This window comes from Rhinolophus sinicus, chromosome 4 (assembly GCF_057876585.1).
Source record: "Rhinolophus sinicus isolate RSI-liver-muscle chromosome 4, RSI-T2T, whole genome shotgun sequence".
Classification (NCBI taxonomy): Eukaryota; Metazoa; Chordata; class Mammalia; order Chiroptera; family Rhinolophidae; genus Rhinolophus; species Rhinolophus sinicus.
Window position 1 is genome coordinate 38,063,907 of NC_142504.1, and position 21,177 is coordinate 38,085,083.

General features: G+C 35.8%; 1 protein-coding gene across 1 annotated transcript in view; it reads left to right on the plus strand.

Moving 5' to 3' along the window:
- The window catches only part of ELAPOR2 (endosome-lysosome associated apoptosis and autophagy regulator family member 2), a 168,315-nt gene that overhangs the window by 83,290 nt on the left and 63,848 nt on the right, over window positions 1-21,177 (plus strand). The window contains exon 2 of the mRNA XM_019749771.3: window positions 3,299-3,419. Coding sequence (XP_019605330.2) covers window positions 3,299-3,419 — 121 coding nt within the window. The remainder of the gene's footprint in view (window positions 1-3,298; window positions 3,420-21,177) is intronic.

The following is a 21,177-nucleotide window of genomic DNA, read 5'->3' on the forward strand; positions in this document are numbered from 1 at the left end:
ATGGGAGTACATAAAGTTTTGGACTTTCAGTGGATGCTGTAAACAGTTGAGACTTTAGAAGATTTTGGGATATGGTGAATATATTTTGCCTGTGGCAAGGACATGGATCTTTGGGGCCAGAGGGTGAACTGTGATAGGCTGAAGAATGCCCTCCCCCCAGAAAAGATATGCATGTCCTCATCCCTGGAACCAATGAATGATTATCGTTTACGGAAAGAGATTTGAAGATGTGAATTAGTTAAGCATTTTGAGATGGGAGAATTATTCTTTATTATCTCAGTGGGCCCTAAATGCAATCAAAAGGATTTACAAGAATGAGGCAGAGGGGGATAAGACAGGAGAGGAGAAGGCAGTGTGACTACAGCAGCAGAGAATGGAATGATTTATCCGTAAGCCAGTAAATGCTGTCAGCCACCAGAAGCTGGAGGAGGGAAGTAGCTGAGTCTCCCTAGAGCCTCTGGAGGGAATGCAGCCTGGCTAATACCTTCATTTTGGCCCAATGATACTGAATTTGGACTTCTTGTCTCCAATACTGTGAAAGAATAAATTTCTGTTGTCTTTAGTGGCTGAATGAGTGATAATTTGTTGCCGAGGCCATAGAAAACTAATACAGAAAGAGAGAGGAATCAGATTATTTCCCTTATCTGTGTACTCTTGTATTCTCTTTGCATATGAGACATCTCTATGTTAGACTTCTGTAACCATCAGGCTTTTGTATTTGAAATTTTTCTATTTTAAAACATTCTTTCTATTTTAAAACAGTAACCATCTATTCTAAGCATAATGGCCTTATATAAACTGAAAATGCTGGTAAATAAACTGAAGGCTTGACTTCTTGCTCTTAGCTATGCTCTTTACTGGCTGGGTATCTCTGGGTAAATTATTTACCCAGTCTGAGTTTTAGTTGAACAATGGGAATAATATGGACTGTCCAACCACATATTATAAGTATTTAATGATATAAACACATAATGAAAAATACCAGCTAACTAATATAGATATACAATTCTTTAGTGCTCAACTATTAATTATGCTTCCTCTAGCTACATCAAAGTTATGATGAGTATCTTTGCACATAAGTCACTGGCCACATTCGACATTTTTCCTCTTAAATTAGATTATAGAAGTGAGATTTCAAACTTTTGAATACTTTAAAGCTCTTGATTTATATTGACAAACTTCTCTCCCGGAAGCCTGAACCACTTTACTCTCTCATTGGAAGCACACAAGTGTTTATTTTACTGCACTGTTAACTTTAGAGAGTTTTCAAAAAGTATTTTAAATGTTATACCAACTTAATGAAAATCATTGTTTACATTTATTTGACAAGGTTTAACATTTTTCATTTTTCCTTGACCATTTGTATTAGTCTTTAATGAATTGCTTGTATTCTTTGACTGTATTTCCAAACAATTATTTGTCTTTTTCCTTACTGATTTTTTGAAAGCCAATGTTCTTAAATTCATTAACCTTTGTTGTGTGTTGTTTCTTTACCAGTTTCTTGTTTTGTTATTTACCTTATACTTTAGTTTATAATGACTTTTCATGACTTTTGTGTTTAACATTTATAGGCAGTCAAATTTAGTTAACTTTTATTGTTTATTCCCTACTTTTCCCTTCCCTTCATCTCTTCCTTTCTTTCTTCCCTTCTTCCCTCCCTCTTCTCATCGGTCCCTCTGGAAAGCCTTTCCCATTTGGCTGCTTTTAGTGATTCTTTTAGGTATATAGATTTGCCCTTAATTGGCAATGAAGAGATCCAGTCTCTTGTCAAATAACATCATCTCAAATTATTTGTTGCCAAACTTTGTCAAGAATACCAGTAGAAAAACAATATTCAGAGATGATTGCGTAAAGGGTATATTAAATTTTATTTCTGGGGGAGAGTCTGAATGCAGCATAACGACCTTTGTTTCCAGCCTGATGATTACACCTTCTCTAATTGACAATCCTTTCTCATTTTATCTTATGTATATGCAGAAATTGAAGCAGAGGAAACAGAAACTCAGGTGGTCTGTGCCTTACTATGTCACCACTAGCTCCTTTCTCTGTATCATCCTCTTTATCCCCAATGTCCTTAATAAGCATAATAATTGTACCATTAATCAAATGCTAACTCAGGGCAGCCTACCATGCCTAACATTTTACATGCATTATCTCAGTTAATTTCCACAACAACCATACAAGGTACGACATATTATTATTCAAGTTTTACTAATGAAAAAGACGAATGCTCTGAGAGGTAAAGTGGCTTACTCAATATCACATAGATTGTACGTGGAGGAATGGGATGTGAAATCAAACCCAGATCTTTCTGAAGTCAGAACCCATTTCTTAACTGGTATTCTTACCATGTGGACACACACACATACACAGATACCTCCCCGCCTCCCACACCTGATTTCCCGAAGGTGATGTGACTTGGTATTTTTGTTCTCTTCTGTCATTGATACAGTGAGGGAGGCAAAAATAGAATGAATGAAGCAGAAGAGCAACATCCAAGATATTGAACTGAATAAATAGGATATGGAGCTGATAATATTTGGGGGGAAGACTTAGAACTTCTCTCGTTCTTTAAAGGCTCCAATGGCATTTTGTCTTTGTGCCTCTGAGTTCAAGCATCTCATGGGTGTTATGTGTTCTGACCAATGGAAGACACTGAAAATTTCAAAGCAATCAAAGGCCAGAGACAACTTGGTTTGTCTTAGTTGGACAATTATAATAATAAATGTCTATTTTACAGTCTGTGATGGATGGTAGCCCGCTATGGTGGGTGTGTCTTGAGCTTGGGAGAACTGCTGAAAAAAACTGGTAGTTTTTTACTAGTATTGGGATGATTGTTACAGCTGCTGTTAAATTTTAAACAGAATGAGAATTAGGTCAATGGGGATGGTTCCCTTATTTCTTTGAAAAACTTGGGACAGTGGCAGCATTTAATATCCTAGTGTTATTTTGCTCTTATATTTGTATCTATCACTTATTTAGAACTCTGCAAGTCTTCAAAAGAAGTAGGAAAGTATGCTGTAGCCTTTTTGGGTGGGTGAAGCCAGAGGTCAGTGGACATGACTTGAGAGCATTGACTGCCCTGCCCCTCATCATATCCTCAGTGCCCCTCACTGCCTGGCACGATGCATTTTTAGTAAAAAAACTGCAGTGTGGATCAAGTGGGGGAAGAATGAGAGTCAACCAGAGAGTCAAGACACAAATCAGGCTTGCAGGCAGATTCGGGGGTGATTGAGAAAGCACAGTTGTCGCTTTAAAATTGGCTCTAACAAAGGCTTCTTTTTGTAATTGTTTGCAGAAAGATTACCACTTTGAATACACAGAATGTGATAGCAGTGGCTCCCGGTGGAGAGTTGCCATTCCGAATTCTGCAGTGGACTGCTCTGGCCTGCCTGACCCAGTGAGAGGCAAAGAATGCAGTAGGTTTTGACTTTCTGACCAATTGTTTTCCTGATTAAATCATAGCCCCGTCATACTAGTCCATGAATTTCATTATAATGACTATGAGAACTTTTCAAAAATGAACATGTAGCACTGATGTCTCGCAGAGCAAAAGCACCCCCCCCCCTTTTTAAATTAAAGTTTATTGGGGTGACAATTCTTAGTAAAGTTACATAGATTTCAGGTGTACAATTCTATATTACATCATCTGTAAATCCCATTGTGTGTTCACCACCCAGAGTCAGTTCTCCTTCCATCACCGTATATTTGATCCCTTTTACCCTCATCTCCCACCCTCCTTCCCCCTTACCCTCTGGAAACCACCAAACTATTGTCTGAAAAGCACCCCTTTCAACGCTTGGTGCTCCTATATGTCTGTAATGAGACACAGGCAGTATTAAAGGATGTTGTTTTTATTTATTAAAAAAATATGGCACACTGCTTTTTTTTATTTATTAAAGTATAGTTGACATACAATACTATATTAGTTTTAGGTGTACAAAATAGTGATTCTGCATTTATATACTTTATGATGTGATCACCACGATATGTCTGGTAACCATCTGCAACTGTATAAAGTTATTGCCAGACATATTATTGACTATATTCCTTGTGCTGTATATTACATCCCTGTGGCTTATGTACTTTCTAACTGGAAGTTTGTGCCTCTTACTCCCCTTCACCTTTTTCGACCATCCCTTCACCCCCTTCCTTCTGCCAACCATCAGTTAGTTCTATGTACCTATGAGTCTGTTTCTGTTTTGTTCTTTTTATTCGTTTTTGTGTTTTTTAGATTCCACATATAAATGAAAGCATATTATATTTGTCTTTCTCTGTTTGACTTATTTGTTGGCAAGGCTATGGAGAAGTGCTATACTCCTTACTTGAAATAATGGAGGGCAGAGTGGCAGAATTTCTCTTTAATAGATGTCTTTTTTAAATTTAAATTTCTAAAAGTTTAAAAAATTTTAGTAGAATTTACCATCTTAACCATTTTTAAGCGCATAGTTCACTGCCATTAAGTACATTCACCAACATCCATGCACAGAACTCTTTCATCTAGCAATGGATTTCTTTTTTTTCTTTTAAGCCATAGAACTAAGGTAATTTGCCTTTTTCATGTAAACTATAGAGAGATTGTAGAATTGGTGACCATCACATTCAACAGCTTGTCTTTTAGCAGTTAAGCAGGCATGAAGTGCAACATTATGTCAATATATTTATTTTCACTTATAAACCCTACGTTTTTAAATCCTTTAATTTGTCAAGTTACAGGTTCCTGCAGTAGTCTGGGGGTAGACTGGAGTTCAAAGCTGAAAGTAAGACAAAGAGGTTATTTTGATTTTCCTGCAGTCTTCCAAATGGTATTTCTAAAAGCTTAATTCTTTTGTTCCCAAATGAAAGAGCAGATAAGCAAATTAGTAAATGACAGTTAATTCTTTCCTGTTTTTAGAAAAAATGTGTCTCTGTTACTGGCTGGAGGAGTTTTAGAATAGGTGCTGGGTTTACTGTTAAAAGGGAGATGGGAATACAACAATAGTCTTATGAGGAAAATTAGGGAAGAGAACCATTATTTCTCGATGAGTGATATTAAATGAGTACAGGGAGAACCTGAGAACCCCTAGCCAGGTGAAGAGTTCAGTCTGGGAAGAGTCTTAAGAGGATAGTGGGGTCGGTACAGAAGATGATACAAGGTTGGGTGTATGTACCACCTGTGCAGGGAGAGGGTCAGCTCTGTGAGGAAGGATTGTGAAGGATACTTATGGTATTAGCTCGCTGTATGCCTCAATCATCTTCCTAGAAAATCTGTTTATTATTTATCTCTATTTGTTTTTCACTTTCAGACGGGCTCTGAAACCAGATATGTCTGTATTTAAATCCAAGATCTGTCACATTCCGACTATATGATGTGTTCACCACTTTACTCTGACTTTTCTCATCAGTAAAATGGAAACATTGATAGCACCTACCTGGGACGATTGTTGTGAGGATACAATAGGATAATGATATAAACTCTAGGCACAATGTTTGGCACATAATCAGTACATGAAAAATGGTAGCTATTACTAGCAATGGAAATCTAAGCCACTGAAAAAATGTTCAGTTATTACCATAACTGCCTTCAAGCAGAATTTTAATGACTAGTAATGTGGTAAGCACCATGTTGAATGTTATGAATGAACTGAGCTTCTAAGTTACGTAGATCAATTAAGTTTCTTGTGAGTTTTAAAATAACTTGTCTTTACCATAGAAAGACAGAGTCACATAGTCACTTGTGCGCTAACTCCTTGGTTTCCTTGTAAATACCCCTGTGTAGATGAGCTACCTAACCATGGTGAGTACTACTCCTTGTCTAGGTAATGTGCTGGTTCTGGCTAGCCCTGGCTTTTGAGAGCTGATCGTTAGTTGGAAATGAGTCATGGTGGAGTATTTTACACCACGGGAATTGGCAAACACTATAAATCAGGGGCCTCCATTGGCTTAGGAGTTGGTTGTTAAACATTTACCAACATACCACTGATTAAATTTATTGGCCAAACATTCAAAAATATTTTACAGAATTGATGCGTGAACAGGAATTATTTCTGTTTGAGTGTTGCCATGGATATTCTTGGCTCATTATTTGCTATAATCTTCCACAGATAGTGTTGTGAATATGACACTCCAAGAATTTTTCTAAAAACTCTAATAATCAAGTCACTATTAGATATTACTTTAAACATGATACTTACCCTAAAAATGACAATAGTTATGTGATGGCTGGGGCATTTTTTATCTTGGCATTTTGTCTGAAATCTGAATTTGCAAGTATTTCTGCATTTATACTCACTTATATCTGCTCTGGAAGCTGTGGCTTCTGATATGTGACTCTGTCTTTGTATGGTAAAGACAAGTTATTTTAAAACTCACAAGAAACTTAATAGATCTACGTAACTTAGAAGCTCTGTTCATTCATAACATTAAACATGGTGCTTACCACATTACTAGTCATTAAAATTCTGAAGGCAGTTATGGTAATAACTGAACATTTTTTCAGTGGCTTAGATTTCCATTGCTAGTAATAGCTACCATTTTTCATGTACTGATTATGTGCCAAACATTGTGCCTAGAGTTTATACTATTATCTTATTGTATCCTCACAACAATCGTCCCAGGTAGGTGCTATCAATGTTTCCATTTTACTGATGAGAAAAGTCAGAGTAAAGTGGTGAACACATCATATAGTCGGAATGTGACAGATCTTGGATTTAAATACAGACATATCTGGTTTCAGAGCCTGTCTTTTACCCACTGAGTTAGATCATCACTTGAAGATGACAGCCTTGGGGGAGCTTTTAGGGTCCTACGTGGGTGACATAAAGCTCTGTTGGTGGACATCTTCAAGGGGAGATATTAGAAACGCTAGTGCTTCAAGGATAAAAGATGATAACAGTGTTGTCATTCAGGAATGGCATGGTACTTGCCAGACATGCCTGAGGGAGGCCAAGACCTCAGATGGTGGGATGCCCCCAGACTCTAGAATCATCAGTGATGCCCTCATGATATGGCCCAGCAGTTGGGCCATATAAAAGAAAACAAAAAGATGAAATGTGGCAACTTCATGTGAGTAAGAATTACTTAGGGCAATAGTTGTGTGCGACACAATTTCCCTAGATCCTAATGTCTTTCAATGAGGTCAAACCTAGAATTTGGTCTCAGTTGAAATTGTTATAGTTTCTTCAAACTATAATTGGGTAGATCTTTCTTTCTTTCTGAAAAAGAAGCGGTAGAGAGGGCCTTTCCTTAGAAAAGGGATTATAGGAATGTTCCTGTAGCAGTTGTAAATTTTTTGAGAAAATTGATGGGCAAGCTATATTATATCTTTACTTAAAAAAGGAAATTATGTAAAATCTGGCTGCAAGGCTTTTCTGAATGAAATTAATGAGAAGTTAGGTATCTGTTTTTGTCCTGCTTGAACCACGGAGTATATGTGAGCTTGAAGCTTATAGGGCTCAGGAAATGGGATGGAGAGACCCCTCGTTATTAACTGGTACTGGTCCCCACATTGTCCTCTGCTGTGCAGAGCTCCTAGTCTCAGAGGCAGTGCTGCTTGAGCAGGCCACTGAGATAACTTTATATCTCTTCTCTCTGCCGGCTGCAGGCTTAGCTACAGGGGACTTTGCTGCTTCTTCCATGCTCTGGTGCTAAGAGTCTTGTGTCGGTGGGCATCACCCACCATTTGAAATCTTGACATCATTTAGGCACAGCTTGCAAGTAACATGCCATTCCCGAACCACAACACTTCTTGTCTCTTTCCAGAACAAGGGCATATAACCCCTGTCCCAATTCCATCTTTTCTCTTCTGTTGGGTCACTTTCATCTTGCACAAGAGTTTCTAACATCTTCCCTTGACACTTTGGGGTGCCCTTGACGTTCTTAGATCATCAAACATTATTGTCATTTTGGAATTCTCTCTCTCTCTCTCTCTCTCTCTCTCTCTCTCTCTCTCTCTCTCTCTCTCTCTCTCTCTCTCAACAAACTTTTTGTTTCAATCCAAATCTTAGAAATAAAAGCCTGGCTACTAAGCGTGTGGACAGAATTTCTTTACCTATTTCCTTACATATTGTCAGACAAGTCTAGAACACTAAGGGGGAAATAAGCATAAGATATCTCTTCTGTTTGGGAGTATATGCGTGTATCTTCTAGTGTTTACTCCTTCGACTATTTCTCCGTCCATGACTTCAAGTACAACTTTAACACATTATTTTCTAATTGGGAATGACTATTGAAAATATCTCTAATTCTACATTAGTGTTAGATTAGTCATAGTCTTGTGGGCATTATTTAATCTTGTACTTCACTATTTATATAAACTTCTAATATTTCCTTTTCTTGGATCAAACATGGTATGTTCAGATTAGAAAAAAACCTTGAATATAATTTTTTTCTTTTTCATTGCTTTTCTCAGATGTACTGTTGTCACCCACATTCAATGGGCCTCAAGGACTAAGAGTAAATGGTGACAGTTTAGAGTCAACAGCTTTGGGTTTTAGTTTGAAATTGAAAGCAAAAGGATTCTCATAGAAAGTGAGTTGGTTTTAGCTTTCTGGTTTGTGACAGTTAAAAATCCATTTCTTGGGATCATAACTCTTTCAAATGTAGGCTTCTCTCCAGGATTCAATACATAGTTTGTCTCATTTGTGTCAGGAGTTACTGGTGCAGTAGCAGATGAGGCTGGGTAACCTCAGTGCATTGGCCCTGCATGGCAATGGAATGTCGCTCGAACTCTGTTCTGTAAAATACTCATCCCAGGGTTTTCTGTGGTGAAATACCAGCAAGTCTGGAAAAGAATGAATGTAGTGTACATTTTCAAATTAAAATCTCTGAATAACTTACTAAACATTTATAGAACATTGCTGTGTGTTAATTGCATTCTGTTTTAACCAGTTTCCCAAGTGTATTTGATTATTGAACTCTTTCATCCAATGTGTAGTTGGACCCCTTTGGCTAATTTCTACAGATACTGTTTTTGGAAAATATAGATTTAAACACACATGCCGGGCTAATTTAGTAAATGTTTATATGTTATTACTTATAGTATAATTTAAATAATTGTATATAATTTCTTTGTCCTACAAGAATCAGTTGCAGCATTACCACTTTGCTGTCCAGCTGAAAACCTCCCATGGTTGGTGGCCAGGTGTGGTATACACCTCGGATTAAATCCCGTATTTACAGCTGACTTGTATATCTTGGGAAAATTATTTAGTCCACAGCTATTTATTGAGCTTTATTTTATTTACTGAACACATTTATTTAGTATTTCCTATATTCTTGACAGTAGGAATCCAAAAATAAATGAAAAAAAATTCCTATTTTTCAGGACTTTTCATTCTTTTTTTTAAAAATCCAAGTTTATTGGAGTGACAATGGTTAGTAAAGTTACATAGGTTTCAGGTGTACGATTCTGTATTACATCATCTGTATATCGCATTGTGTGTTCACCACCCAGAGTCAGTTCTGCTTCTATCACCCTGTATTTGATCCTCTTTACCCTCATCTACCACTCCCCTCCCCCTTACCAGAAGGTAAGGACTTTTCATTCTAATAAGGGAGCAGATGGGTAAATAAATTATTTATAGTATAGGAGCGAAGTGCATGATAGATATGAAGACTTGGGGTGATCTTACTAAGGAGGGAAGGCTGCCTTCTGCTCAGAGGGAGTCAGGAGAGCGTCACCGGGAAGCAGGTGTAAGTTTGAAGTTCAGACTGAATTATCCATGCTCTGGCACGTTCACATGGAAAATTAGGTCCTGATTTAGAGTTGAGGCGGGATTAAATGCCATACTTAATGGGCCATGCGTGTTCATTTTTTGAGGATCTCTGAGGCGAACGTGAAGGAAGAAGTTCTTTAACTCGATGCAGCACAGTGGCATCTGAGGCATAGGAAACACAGGCAGACGAGCAGATTAGCGGCAGCCCTGGGTTTTCCTGGGTGTCCTGGGAAATCTGCATGGGAAGATGTGAGGGGACAGAGATTCTGGCAGATCTCCTAGGTCCTGTGTGTCACAGCAAAGACTTTGACCTGGAGAGAGCTGTTCACAGGTGTTTAAGGGGCTTAAATGAGGTGATAAATATAATCTACAGTGCCAGGAATTGTAATTATGTGATAATATAACTGAGTAATTATAACAATGAAAAATTATAATAGCCAATCTTTATTTGCTATATGCAAGGCACAGCTGTGAGTGCTTTACATATATTCACTCAAATTCAGTCATCCTAGAAACCTTGCGAAGTCCGTTCTGTATAACCTCAGACAGGTGAAAGGCCCAGCTGGGATTTGAAACCAGGCAGTCTAGATTGCTGGGTCCATGTTCTTAATCCCTATGGTGTTCTGCCTCTTTGGAATACACTACAGTGTAGGCTGAACAAGTGTTAGTCCCCTTCATGAATGCTTCCCTAACATTTACCTCTTGACAGAAGTGTTATGCAAATTAATATCCCAAATGGGTAAATAGGTTTTTTAAAAGATGGCGTCTAAAGGCTCAGATATATTGCTTTGTGAGTCATTTTAATTGGTTGATTTGTTTGTAGATTTTGTTGTTAATTGTGTATATTTTTCTGAAAGGTAAGAGAACAGTATTCAGAATTTAGGGCACATTTATAGCTATAGCCTCATATACAATGAGAAGTTGCATTTTTTTCTGTGCCTGGAAAAATTTTGGTGCTTGATATGTATAATATGCTTTAATTATTTAACATGTATTAGAAAAATATTGGTGTTTTTTTCAATTGTAGAAATTCTTAATTTAGAATAGAGTCCTATTTTATTCTTCCCAAGAGGAGAGGCGATGACATCCTCTCATGGCTCCTAAAAAAAGCTCCAAACACTGGGGCATTTGTTGATTTGAATAACTTTGGTCTCATCAAATTGGAGACTGACTTTAGTGTTTCATGTCTGTAGGTGAAACGCAGAGATCTAATCAGATTTGTAAAAATTTATTTTATATGTTAAAGGACAGAAACATTTTGTCCTCAATAGGCTTAATTTGGAATGTTGATGCATCAAGTTCCAGGTGGGAAGAGCATTGAAGTTAAATGGGCTCAGCAGCGCACAAGTAGTGGATGAAAGGCAGGAACCAATGAGACTGTTCAAAGAACAGCTCAAAATCCGGCTTTACATCAATTGTAGTGTTTGATGGGAACTATGCTTGAGAGAGCTTCTCTGAAAAAAGTGTTTTCTCAGGCAATAAAAGAACTCAGCCCTGAAAATTGCAGAATCAAGGGCAGAGAGACTCTCAGGAAGTAAAGGGTGCCTGACATTTTCTAAGCAATAAGAAAAGTTCAGGATGGTAAGAATCAAAGTGTTAGGACATAAATGGAAGTTGAGAAAACTGATTTCACAGATGCATTGTTCTTTCTGCCCCCTTTGGTGACCTCATCAAACACTCTGACTGTTTTCCTTCCCCTAACCTTCGCTGTTGTATTTTTTTCCTGTAAGCTTTTTGTCATTCATACCTGATAAATTGGAATTGGTCTCCTACCCCAACAAATATTGAAGTCAAGAAGCCACAATAAAATGCATTTGTATTATTTTTAAAGGCACAAACTGCCTTAGTTACCTTTTGCTTATCAGTTTTCCTACCAGGAGCTGGTAATTTTTTTGGGTAGGGTGGGGTGGGGGAGATCTTCTGGCTGATCAGTTCTCTCTAACAAATACAGTGATGATCATATACCCTACCCTGTAGAGCTATGTGAGGACCCATTCATTGGAAAGGATGTTAGAGGTGAGAATTCATTTTCAGAGATGTACAGGCACTACTTTCACTACTCTTTTCAGAGAACAGTGAATTAGAGAACATTAGCCAGAACTGGTCTGTGTTACTGTACTCTTTCATATGTCTCCTGGGCCAATTTCATTTTTGTAAAATGAGAGGTGAGATTATTTTTTCTTCCTTGTCTGTCAAAGAATTTCACAAATAAGACCTTAAAATTCACATCTCTGTAGCCTCCAACTTCATCCCCCAGTCTTAATGAAAAATTAAAGATTGTTATTGATAGGAATGGGTTTTAAGAATTTAGTTCTAATAATATTTTTAAATTAAAGTTTATTGGGGTGACAATTGTTAGTAAAGTTACATAGATGTCAGATGTACAATTCTGTATTACATCATCTATAAATCCCATTGTGTGTTCACCACCCAGAGTCAGTTCTCCTTCCATCACCATATATTTGACCCCATTTACCCTCTTTTAGAACACCCCTTACCCTCTGATAACCACTAAGCTATTGTCTATGTCTATGAGTTTTTGTTTTTTCATTTGTTTGTCTTGTTCTTTTGTTGTTTTCAGTTTTATATACCACATATCAGTGAAATTATATGGTTCTCTGCTTTTTCTGTCTGACTTATTTCACTTAGCATAATAATCTCAAGATCCATCCATGTTGTTGCAAATGGCACCATTTCATCTTTTCTTATGGCTGAATAGTATTCCATTGTGTATATCACAACTTATTTATCCATTCATTTATTGAAGGACACTTTGGTTATTTCCATGTCTTGGCCACCGTAAATAAAGCTGCAATGAACATTGGAGCACATATGTCTTTATGGATAAATGTTTTCAGTCTTTTGGGGTAGATACCCAGGAGAGGGATTACTGGGTCATATGGTAATTTTTTGAGGGATCTCCACACTGCCTTCCATAGTGGCTGCACCAATGTTCACTCCCACCAACAGTGTATGAGGGTTCCTTTTACTCCACAGCCTCTCCAACACTTGTTACTATTTGTCTTGTTGATGATAGCCATTCTAACTGGGGTGAAGTGATATCTCATTGTGGTTTTTATTTGCATTTCTCTGATGATTAGTGATGTTGAGCATTTTTTCATATGTCTGTTTGCCATTTGTATGTCCTCTTTGGAGAAATGTCTCTTCAGGTCCTCTGCCCATTTTTTAATTGGATTGTTTGTTTTTTTGTTGTTGAGTTGTATGAGTTCCTTTTATATTTTGGATATTAGCCCTTTATCGGAGGCTTTGTTTGCAAAAATCTTCTCCCATTTGTTCTAATAATTTTATCGTGCCACTTCAGAATTTATGTAGTAGTTTGTATGTTACTTCACATGGCTAAGCAGCACTGATGGAACTAGAACTCATGTCTTTTGACATCTAAAACAGAGAGGTTTTTTTAATGCTATTCTTTTTCACTTCAGATAAGGATAGTGGATTTTTCTCAGCTTAACTGTAATAAAATCTTCTGGTTGCATGGTTCTGTAAAAGTCTATTTATAAGGTAGAGCGTGTAGGGGTCAGGAAGTCTGCTGAATAAAGAATCTGCCTGGAATGACTGTAGAAATGTTGAACTAAGTTAGTCAAGGTCACATACGAGTAGTTGAGGAAATTTGGGTTTTGAATTAGGAGAATTTGTACCAGATAATTTCAAAAGTCCCTTTTATTCATTCTGAAAGCTTTTTATTTTTATTTTAAACAATCTTCCTTCCTTCCTTCCTTCCTTCCTTCCTTCCTTCCTTCCTTCCTTCCTTCCTTCCTTTCTTTCTTTCTTTTTCAATTACAGTTCACATTCAATATTATTTTTCATATTAGTTTCAAGTGTATAGCATAGTGATGAGGCATTTATATAATTTACAAAGTGATCCACCTGGTTAGTCTAGTACCCACCTGGCACTATACGTAGCTGTTGCTACTTTATTGACTGTATTGTCTAGGCTGTACTTTACATCTCCTTGACTGTTTTGTAACTACCAATTTGTGCTTCTTAATGCTATTCCTGTCACATTTCTCACGAGCCCCCCCAACCACCCCTCCCATCTGGCAACCATCAGTTTATTATCTGTATCTATGAATCTGTTTTTGCTTTGTTTGTTTATTTTGTTCTTTAGATTGCATATATAAGTAAGTCACATGGTATTTATCTTTCCCTGTTTGACTTATTTCACTTAGCTTAATACCTTCCAGGTCTATTCATGTTGTCACAAGTGGTAAGACTTCATTCTTTTTTATGGCCGAGTAATATTCTTTTGTATATATGTACCACATCTTCTTTATCTAGTCGTCTATTGATGGTCACTTAGGTTGCTTTGGATAGTCTTAAGTATTATTACATATCATGATTTTTTCATTCTATGTCCAAATTATGCCTTATATCCCATAACTTGTGAATTATGTAAATTATAGTGGAGTACCAGTATATTTTTTCAATGCTCATGAATATTTATTCCTCACGGGAACACTGCAGTGTCTGCCACAATTAGAATTTGCAGTGTTACCTTCCATTACCCTCCTTCAGCCTTACATTAAGCATGGCAGGTTTTTTTTGATATACTCACAATCAGCCCACATTATTACTTTGTGTATTTTGACAAGAAAAAAACACTATCTTATGATAAATAAAATCTTCCCAATTAAAGCAAACAAGGATTCCATTTAGCCAAATAAAAGAATACCTTAATGTGAGTCAGAACATTAGCAAGAAATAACCTTTTTTACTGTACTGTTATGGAGTCTTCCTGCCTCACCTTTGTAAAATAAGAGAGAAAAACTAGTTTTTCTTCTCTAACAATTTCGTAAATAAGAACTTAAAAAGATGATGGTCAAGTGTTCTCTTTATCATCAGCAGTGAGGGAGGAAGAAGAGCTGAGATTTGCTGGATTCAGTATGATGTTCAATTTCTCTTAGATGCTATTATCTATTTTCTTTTGTTTTCTGTGAGAAGAATTATAATAATAAATCTGGCAGGCACTTGAAGTTTTAATTATATAATAAGGATAGTTGATTGGCTAAATGATTGATGAAGGTAAAATTTATCAATTTTGAGACCCACAAACTATGCATTATTTTCTTTGTTTGTATAGCCCTTAATGGTGATGAATAGTAATAGTTGTAAGGGTATTCTTATAGAGTCAGTAATAAAGTATCTACAGTCTACAGCTTTAACCTTATTTTATGTATCTTATTTAAATGAAACTGAACAGTAGAAGAAAAGTAGACATATTGGCTTGCTTAATTGTGGACTTGATTTAATTAATAATTTTCCCTAACTATACGTAATTATTTTTTATTTAGCAATTAACTTACGTTAACAGATAAGATAGATTTTGCAGTGAATTTAGCTCAGTGAAATGTAAATTTGATCTATTTTGAGGAAGATAAGTCTAGACTACATGAAAATAGAACATCCATGGTGGAAGGGACTGTTTCTATCTCATTCATCAAAATAGCCGTGTGTGTAGTGTTTGCTTAGCAACTATTAGGTACTCAAAATATTTGTTATGCTGACAAATTGTACAATCTGGAAGAAATGGATAAATTCCTAGAACATGCAATCTTCCAAGGCTGAATCAAGAAAAAACAGAAAACCTGAACTGACCAACTACTACTAATGAAATTGAATCAGTAATTAACAAGCTCCCAACAAACAAAAGTCCTGGACCAGATGGCTTCACAGGTAAATGTTACCAAACATTCAAAAAAAAAAAATTAATACCTATTCTTCTCTAACTGTTCCACAAATTTCAAAAGGAAAAGAGGCTCCCAAGCTCATTTTATGAGACCACCATACCCTAATTACAAAACCAGACAAAAACATTACAAAAAAAGAAAACTATTGGCCGCTATCCCTAAAGAACATAGATGCAAAATTTCTCAACCAAATATTAGGAAACCAAATTCAGCAATACATTAAAAATATCATACACCACGATCAAGTGTGATTTATTCCTGGTATGCAAGGTTGGTTCAGTATTCACAAATCAATCAACATGACATACCACAAAACAAAATGAAAAATAAAAATCATATGGTCATATCAATAGATGCAGAAAAAGCATTTGACAAAATCAAACATCCATTTATAATAAAAACTCTCAACAAAGTGGGAATAGCGGGAACATATCTCAACATAATAAAGGTCATATATGACAAACCCACAGCTAATATACTCAGTGGGGAAAAGCCAAAAGCATTCTCCTTAAGATCAGGAACAAGACAAGGATGTCCACTTTCACCACTTTTATTCGGCTTAGTACTGGAAGTCCTAGCCATAGCAATCAGATAAAAAAAAAAAAAAAAAAAAAAAGGGCATCCAAACTGGAAAGTAAGAAGTAAAACTGTCATTACTTGCAGATTACATGATGTTATGTATAGGGAACCCCAAAGATTCTGCCAAAAAACTGTTAGAACTGATAAATGAATTTAGTAAAGTAGCAAGATACAAAATTAATATTCAGTAATCAGTTGCATTTTTATACACCAATAATGAACTATCAGAAAGAGAAAGTAAGAAAACAATCCCATTTATGATTGCATCACAAAAAATACCTAGGAATAAATTTAACCAAGGAAGTAAAAGACCTGTATTCAGAAAATTATAAGACACTGAAGAGAGAAATTAAAGAAGATACAAATATATGGGAGCATATACTGTGCTCATAGATAGGAAGAATTAGTATAGTTAAAATGTCCATACTACCTAAAGCAATATATAGATTCAATACAATTCCTAACAAATTACTAATGACCAGAACAAATAATCCTAAAACTTATGTGGAATCATAAAAGATCCCAAATAGCCACAGTAATCCTGAGAAATAAGAACAAAGCTGGAGGTGTCACAATACCTGATATCAAATATACTGCAAGGCTATAGTAGTCAAAACAACATGGTATTGGCATGAAAACAGGCACATAGATCAATGGAACAGAATAGAGAGCCCAGAAATAAATCCATGCCTATATGGTCATTTAATCTATGACAAAGGAAGCAAGAATATACATTGGAGTAAAGATAGTCTAGTCAAGAAATGGTGCTGGGAAAACTGGGTAGACACATGCAAAAAAATGAAACTGGACCACCTTCTTACTCTATATACAAAAATAAACTCAAAATGGATTAAAGACTTAAATATAAGACCTGAAACCATAAAACTCATGGAAGAAAATATAGGAAGTAAACTCTCTTAGTAATATTTTTACTGATATATCTCCTCAGGCAAGGGAAACAAAAGAAAAAATAAATGGGACTACATCAAACTAAAAAGTTTTTTTCACAGCAAAGGAAACCATCAACAAAACAAAAAGGCATTCTATTGAATGGGAGAAGATATTTGCCAATGAGACATGTGATGAGAGGTTAATATCCTAATATCCAAAGTTTATTTAAAAAAAAAACAACTTATACAACTCAACACCAAAAAAACAACCCAATTAAAAAATGGGCAGAGGACATGAATCGACATTTCTCCAAAGAGAACATACAGATAGCCAATAGACATATGGAAAGATGCTCAATGTTACTAATTATCAGAGAAATGCAAATAAAAACCAAAATGAGATACCACCTCGCATCTGTCAGAATGGCCATCAATAAATCAACAAACAAGTGTAGGCGAGGATGTGGAGAAAATGGAATCCTTGAGCATTGTGGGTAAGATTGCAAATTGGTGCAGCCACTATAGAAAACAGTATGGAGGTTTCTCAATTAAAAATAGAACTACCTTGTGACCCAGCAATTCCACTCCTTGGTATTTAGCCAAAGAAATCCAAAACACTAATTCAAAAAGATATACACACTCCTATGTTTACTGCAGCACTATTTCCAATAGCCAAGATATGGAAACAACCAAAATGCCTGTCAGTAGAGGACTGCATAAAGAAATTATGGTACCTTTATACAATAGAGGATTACTCTGTCATAAAAAAAAAAAATGAAATCTTACCATTTGCAACAACATGGATGGACCTAGAGGGTATTATGCTGAGTGAAATAAGTCACACTGAGAAAGACAAATACCATATGATCTCACTTATATGTGGAATCTAAAGAACAGAATAAATGAACAAACAAAACAGAAATAGACTCATAGACACAAAGAACAAACTGATGGTTACTAGGTGGGAGGGGGCTTGGGGGGCTGGGTGAGAAACATGAAGGGATTAAGAAGCACATATTGGTAGTTACAAAATAGTACCGGGGATGTAAAATACAGTATGGGGAATATAGTCAATAGTATTGTAAAATTATTTATAGTGTCAGGGGGCTACTAGGCTTAATGGGGGGAACACTTCACAAATTATATAAATGTCTAACCACTATGTTGTACACCTGAAACTAATATAAAATAATATTGAATGTCAACTATAATTAAAAAAAGTAGTCATGGGATATAAAGTATAGCATAGGGAATATAGTCAATAATATTGGAATAACTATGTACAGTGTCAAATGGGTAATAGACTTATTGGAGTTATCACTTTGTGAGGTATATAAATGTCTAATTACTATGTTGTTTTGTACACATGAATCTAATAATAAAAAAGAAATATTTGTTGAATGAATTAATGTAATACACTGTGATTCCAGGTACTTACCTATAATGAGATTGTATAAGGTCACTAATTCATCAACATCTCATTACATAAGTAAATTGAAAATCTTTTTATTGCTAGTTATTACTGTTTACTGTTTAGAAGACAAATTTCAGTAATAATTTTGATTTGAACAGAACAATGGATGAATTATGAATAAATGTAATAGATAGCTGTCACCTTTCAAAGCATGAGGTCTCTGGAGGAGGAAAAAGCAAAATCAAGAGGTTCTTGTGGTGAAAGATTAAAAACAGATATTCATTATAGTTAGGCATAAATCATAGATGATAATCAGCATATAAATGATTCAGTTCAGTAACCATTGTTTGGTACATTGTACTGGGTGATTGCATGATCATAGTAATGCTTTGGATTTTCGTGTCACTTTTACTTTCAGAGCAGTTTCCACAGGGTCTCACAGGACCACAGTCAGTTCTATGAGGGAGGAAGCGGAAGTGGTATTCTCATTGCAATGTAAATGAAAGGAGGCACAGAGGGTTAAATTAAGTAAACGGACCCAGCCATTTGGTAGTTGGTGACAGGCAGATACAAATGTCTTATTCTATATGTGATTCTTCTCACCTGCATATTTTAACCTGTATAGACTCATAGTAGCAGAAATAGATGCCAGAAAAGAAAAGGCATAAAGCGGAGAAAAAGCAGAGTGTAGCACATGACCTCTTATAGTTTAGACTTTAAGAGATTGGGTGCTTAGGTAAACTATTATGAAATCCCAGGTTAAGCCCACTGTTAAGTGTGTGACTTGAGCAAATAAGGTCTTTCTGTTCTCATACCAGAACTTTGCAGTTTGATTATCTTCAATTCAGTTATTCCAGGGATTTGAGATTGTTAAAGAAAAATATTTATTTTAGCAATGACTAATTGTTCAAATGAAATTTACATTTACAACAGATACAATCTCTATTTACAATAACTGTCATCCTGCTTTTTGTTGAAAGTGTCCTATGTTATACTCTAAATAACTGTGAATGAAAAGAATACAGTCCCTAAGATTATGAAACCCCTTAAAATCCAACTAAAAGCCAAAGGCCAAGAAAGCAATGTTAAAGTCGAAAGTGGGTGTGGCTAAGATAGAAGATACCAGAAAAAGGAAAGCTGCTCATTGTTGGTGACACTGGGTGGCAGTGCTGTGTTGACGTAATCTTGTGAAGTAAATTGTGTTTAATAAGAATGTGTGGCTCTTCTCTTCCTTTGACATGTGACTCGAGAGCTGGATTCCAGGATGGGAAAAAATGTTTAGGAGCAGGAAGTGATTCACATACAAAATGCTTTACACTCTTCAGCTCCTTATATTATTAAAGGCCCTAAACCCGTTTTACTAAGTTTGACTACGTAATTTTTCTGAGATGTGGAATCATGAGACCAGTGGCAGAATTCTTGTTGTCCCAGACCCCTGAATTATATCATTAATAGCTGTAGTTAACGTTTGTTATATGCTTTATGCCAGGTGCACTCCTAAATGCTTGATATGGAATGTCTCATTTATTACAACACTTGGAAATCGATATTATTACCATTTTCCTTTTACAGCAAAAGTATTGAGATTTATAGGATTTAGTAACTTGCTAAAATATTTCGTGACTGTATTTTAGGTATGATATTTTTAAAATTCCACAAGAAATTTGAGGATGGGGAATGGTTATTGCTTAATAATGCACATGAGTATTGTTTAACAGTTTAAGACTGGAAATGAAGAATGGTGTAAAATATAATAATGAATTCAACTGGAATTGTTTGCCATTTTTGCATTGATTATAATAACTGCTTTAATTGAATTTTCTTGGGTCACCAGCTTTGAAATCAGAGCTAAATTTGAATATCAGCTTTGCCACTTGTTAACTGAATATCTTTCTAATTAGGTTGTTTAAATGTACTGTGCCTCAGTTTCCTTATCAGGTAAATGGGCATAATATGTTCCTCCTTCACAGTTCTATTATAAATACTTCAATCCTCATTAATCATGGTGTCCATATTTGTAATTCACCTACTTTATAAAATTTATTTGTAACCCCCATATCAATACATAGTACTTTCAGTCATTTGCAGGTAGATGCAATTCAGTAAAATTTGAATCACCTGATCATGTGGTCCCAGCTGAGGTGGAACAAAGTGACATTCTGTCTTCTTATTTCAGTTCTCATACTTTCAACAAGTGTTCATTTCACCATCTATTGAATGCCATGTTTTTTGCATTTTGTGCTTTTTATCAGTGATTTTACTATTTCAAATAGTGCTAAAGTGCTGGCTGGTGATCCTAAGTGTAGGAAGGCTGTGTTGTGCCTTTTGGAGAAAATATAATACATGTGTTAAATAAGCTTAATATAAGTATGATTTATAGTGCTGTTGGCCGTAAGTTCAACGTTAATGAATCAACAGTACATATTAAATAAGATGTTTTTGAACTGAAAAAACACATTAAAAGGTTATGTATTGATCTGTTGATGACGCTATGACCAGAGGTTCTCAGTTGCCTAACCCTGTATTTTCTCCTGAAGCAATGGTTCAGTAGTTGCTAATATAGTATTCCCAACTTTGTATATCTACTGTGTATAAAATGAATTGAGTGTGTAATACAGAATACATTCCCTTTCAACTTCTCAGTGTTGCTTCTGGTCTTAGACAAGGAGACCCCTCTGAAAGAGCTGGGGATATTCTTAATGATTCTAACAGGGCAATGCACACTCTCGGAAATAACACAAACACAATCTTCTCCTTTTTAGCTTCCAGACTCCCTTATAACAACTTGTCACAAAAATATTACATTTTATTAAGTGAAAAATTCGGGTCCAGTTTTGGACCCTAGGCTAAACTGTATTCCAGGATAACTTTATTTTATCAGAAATGAAATA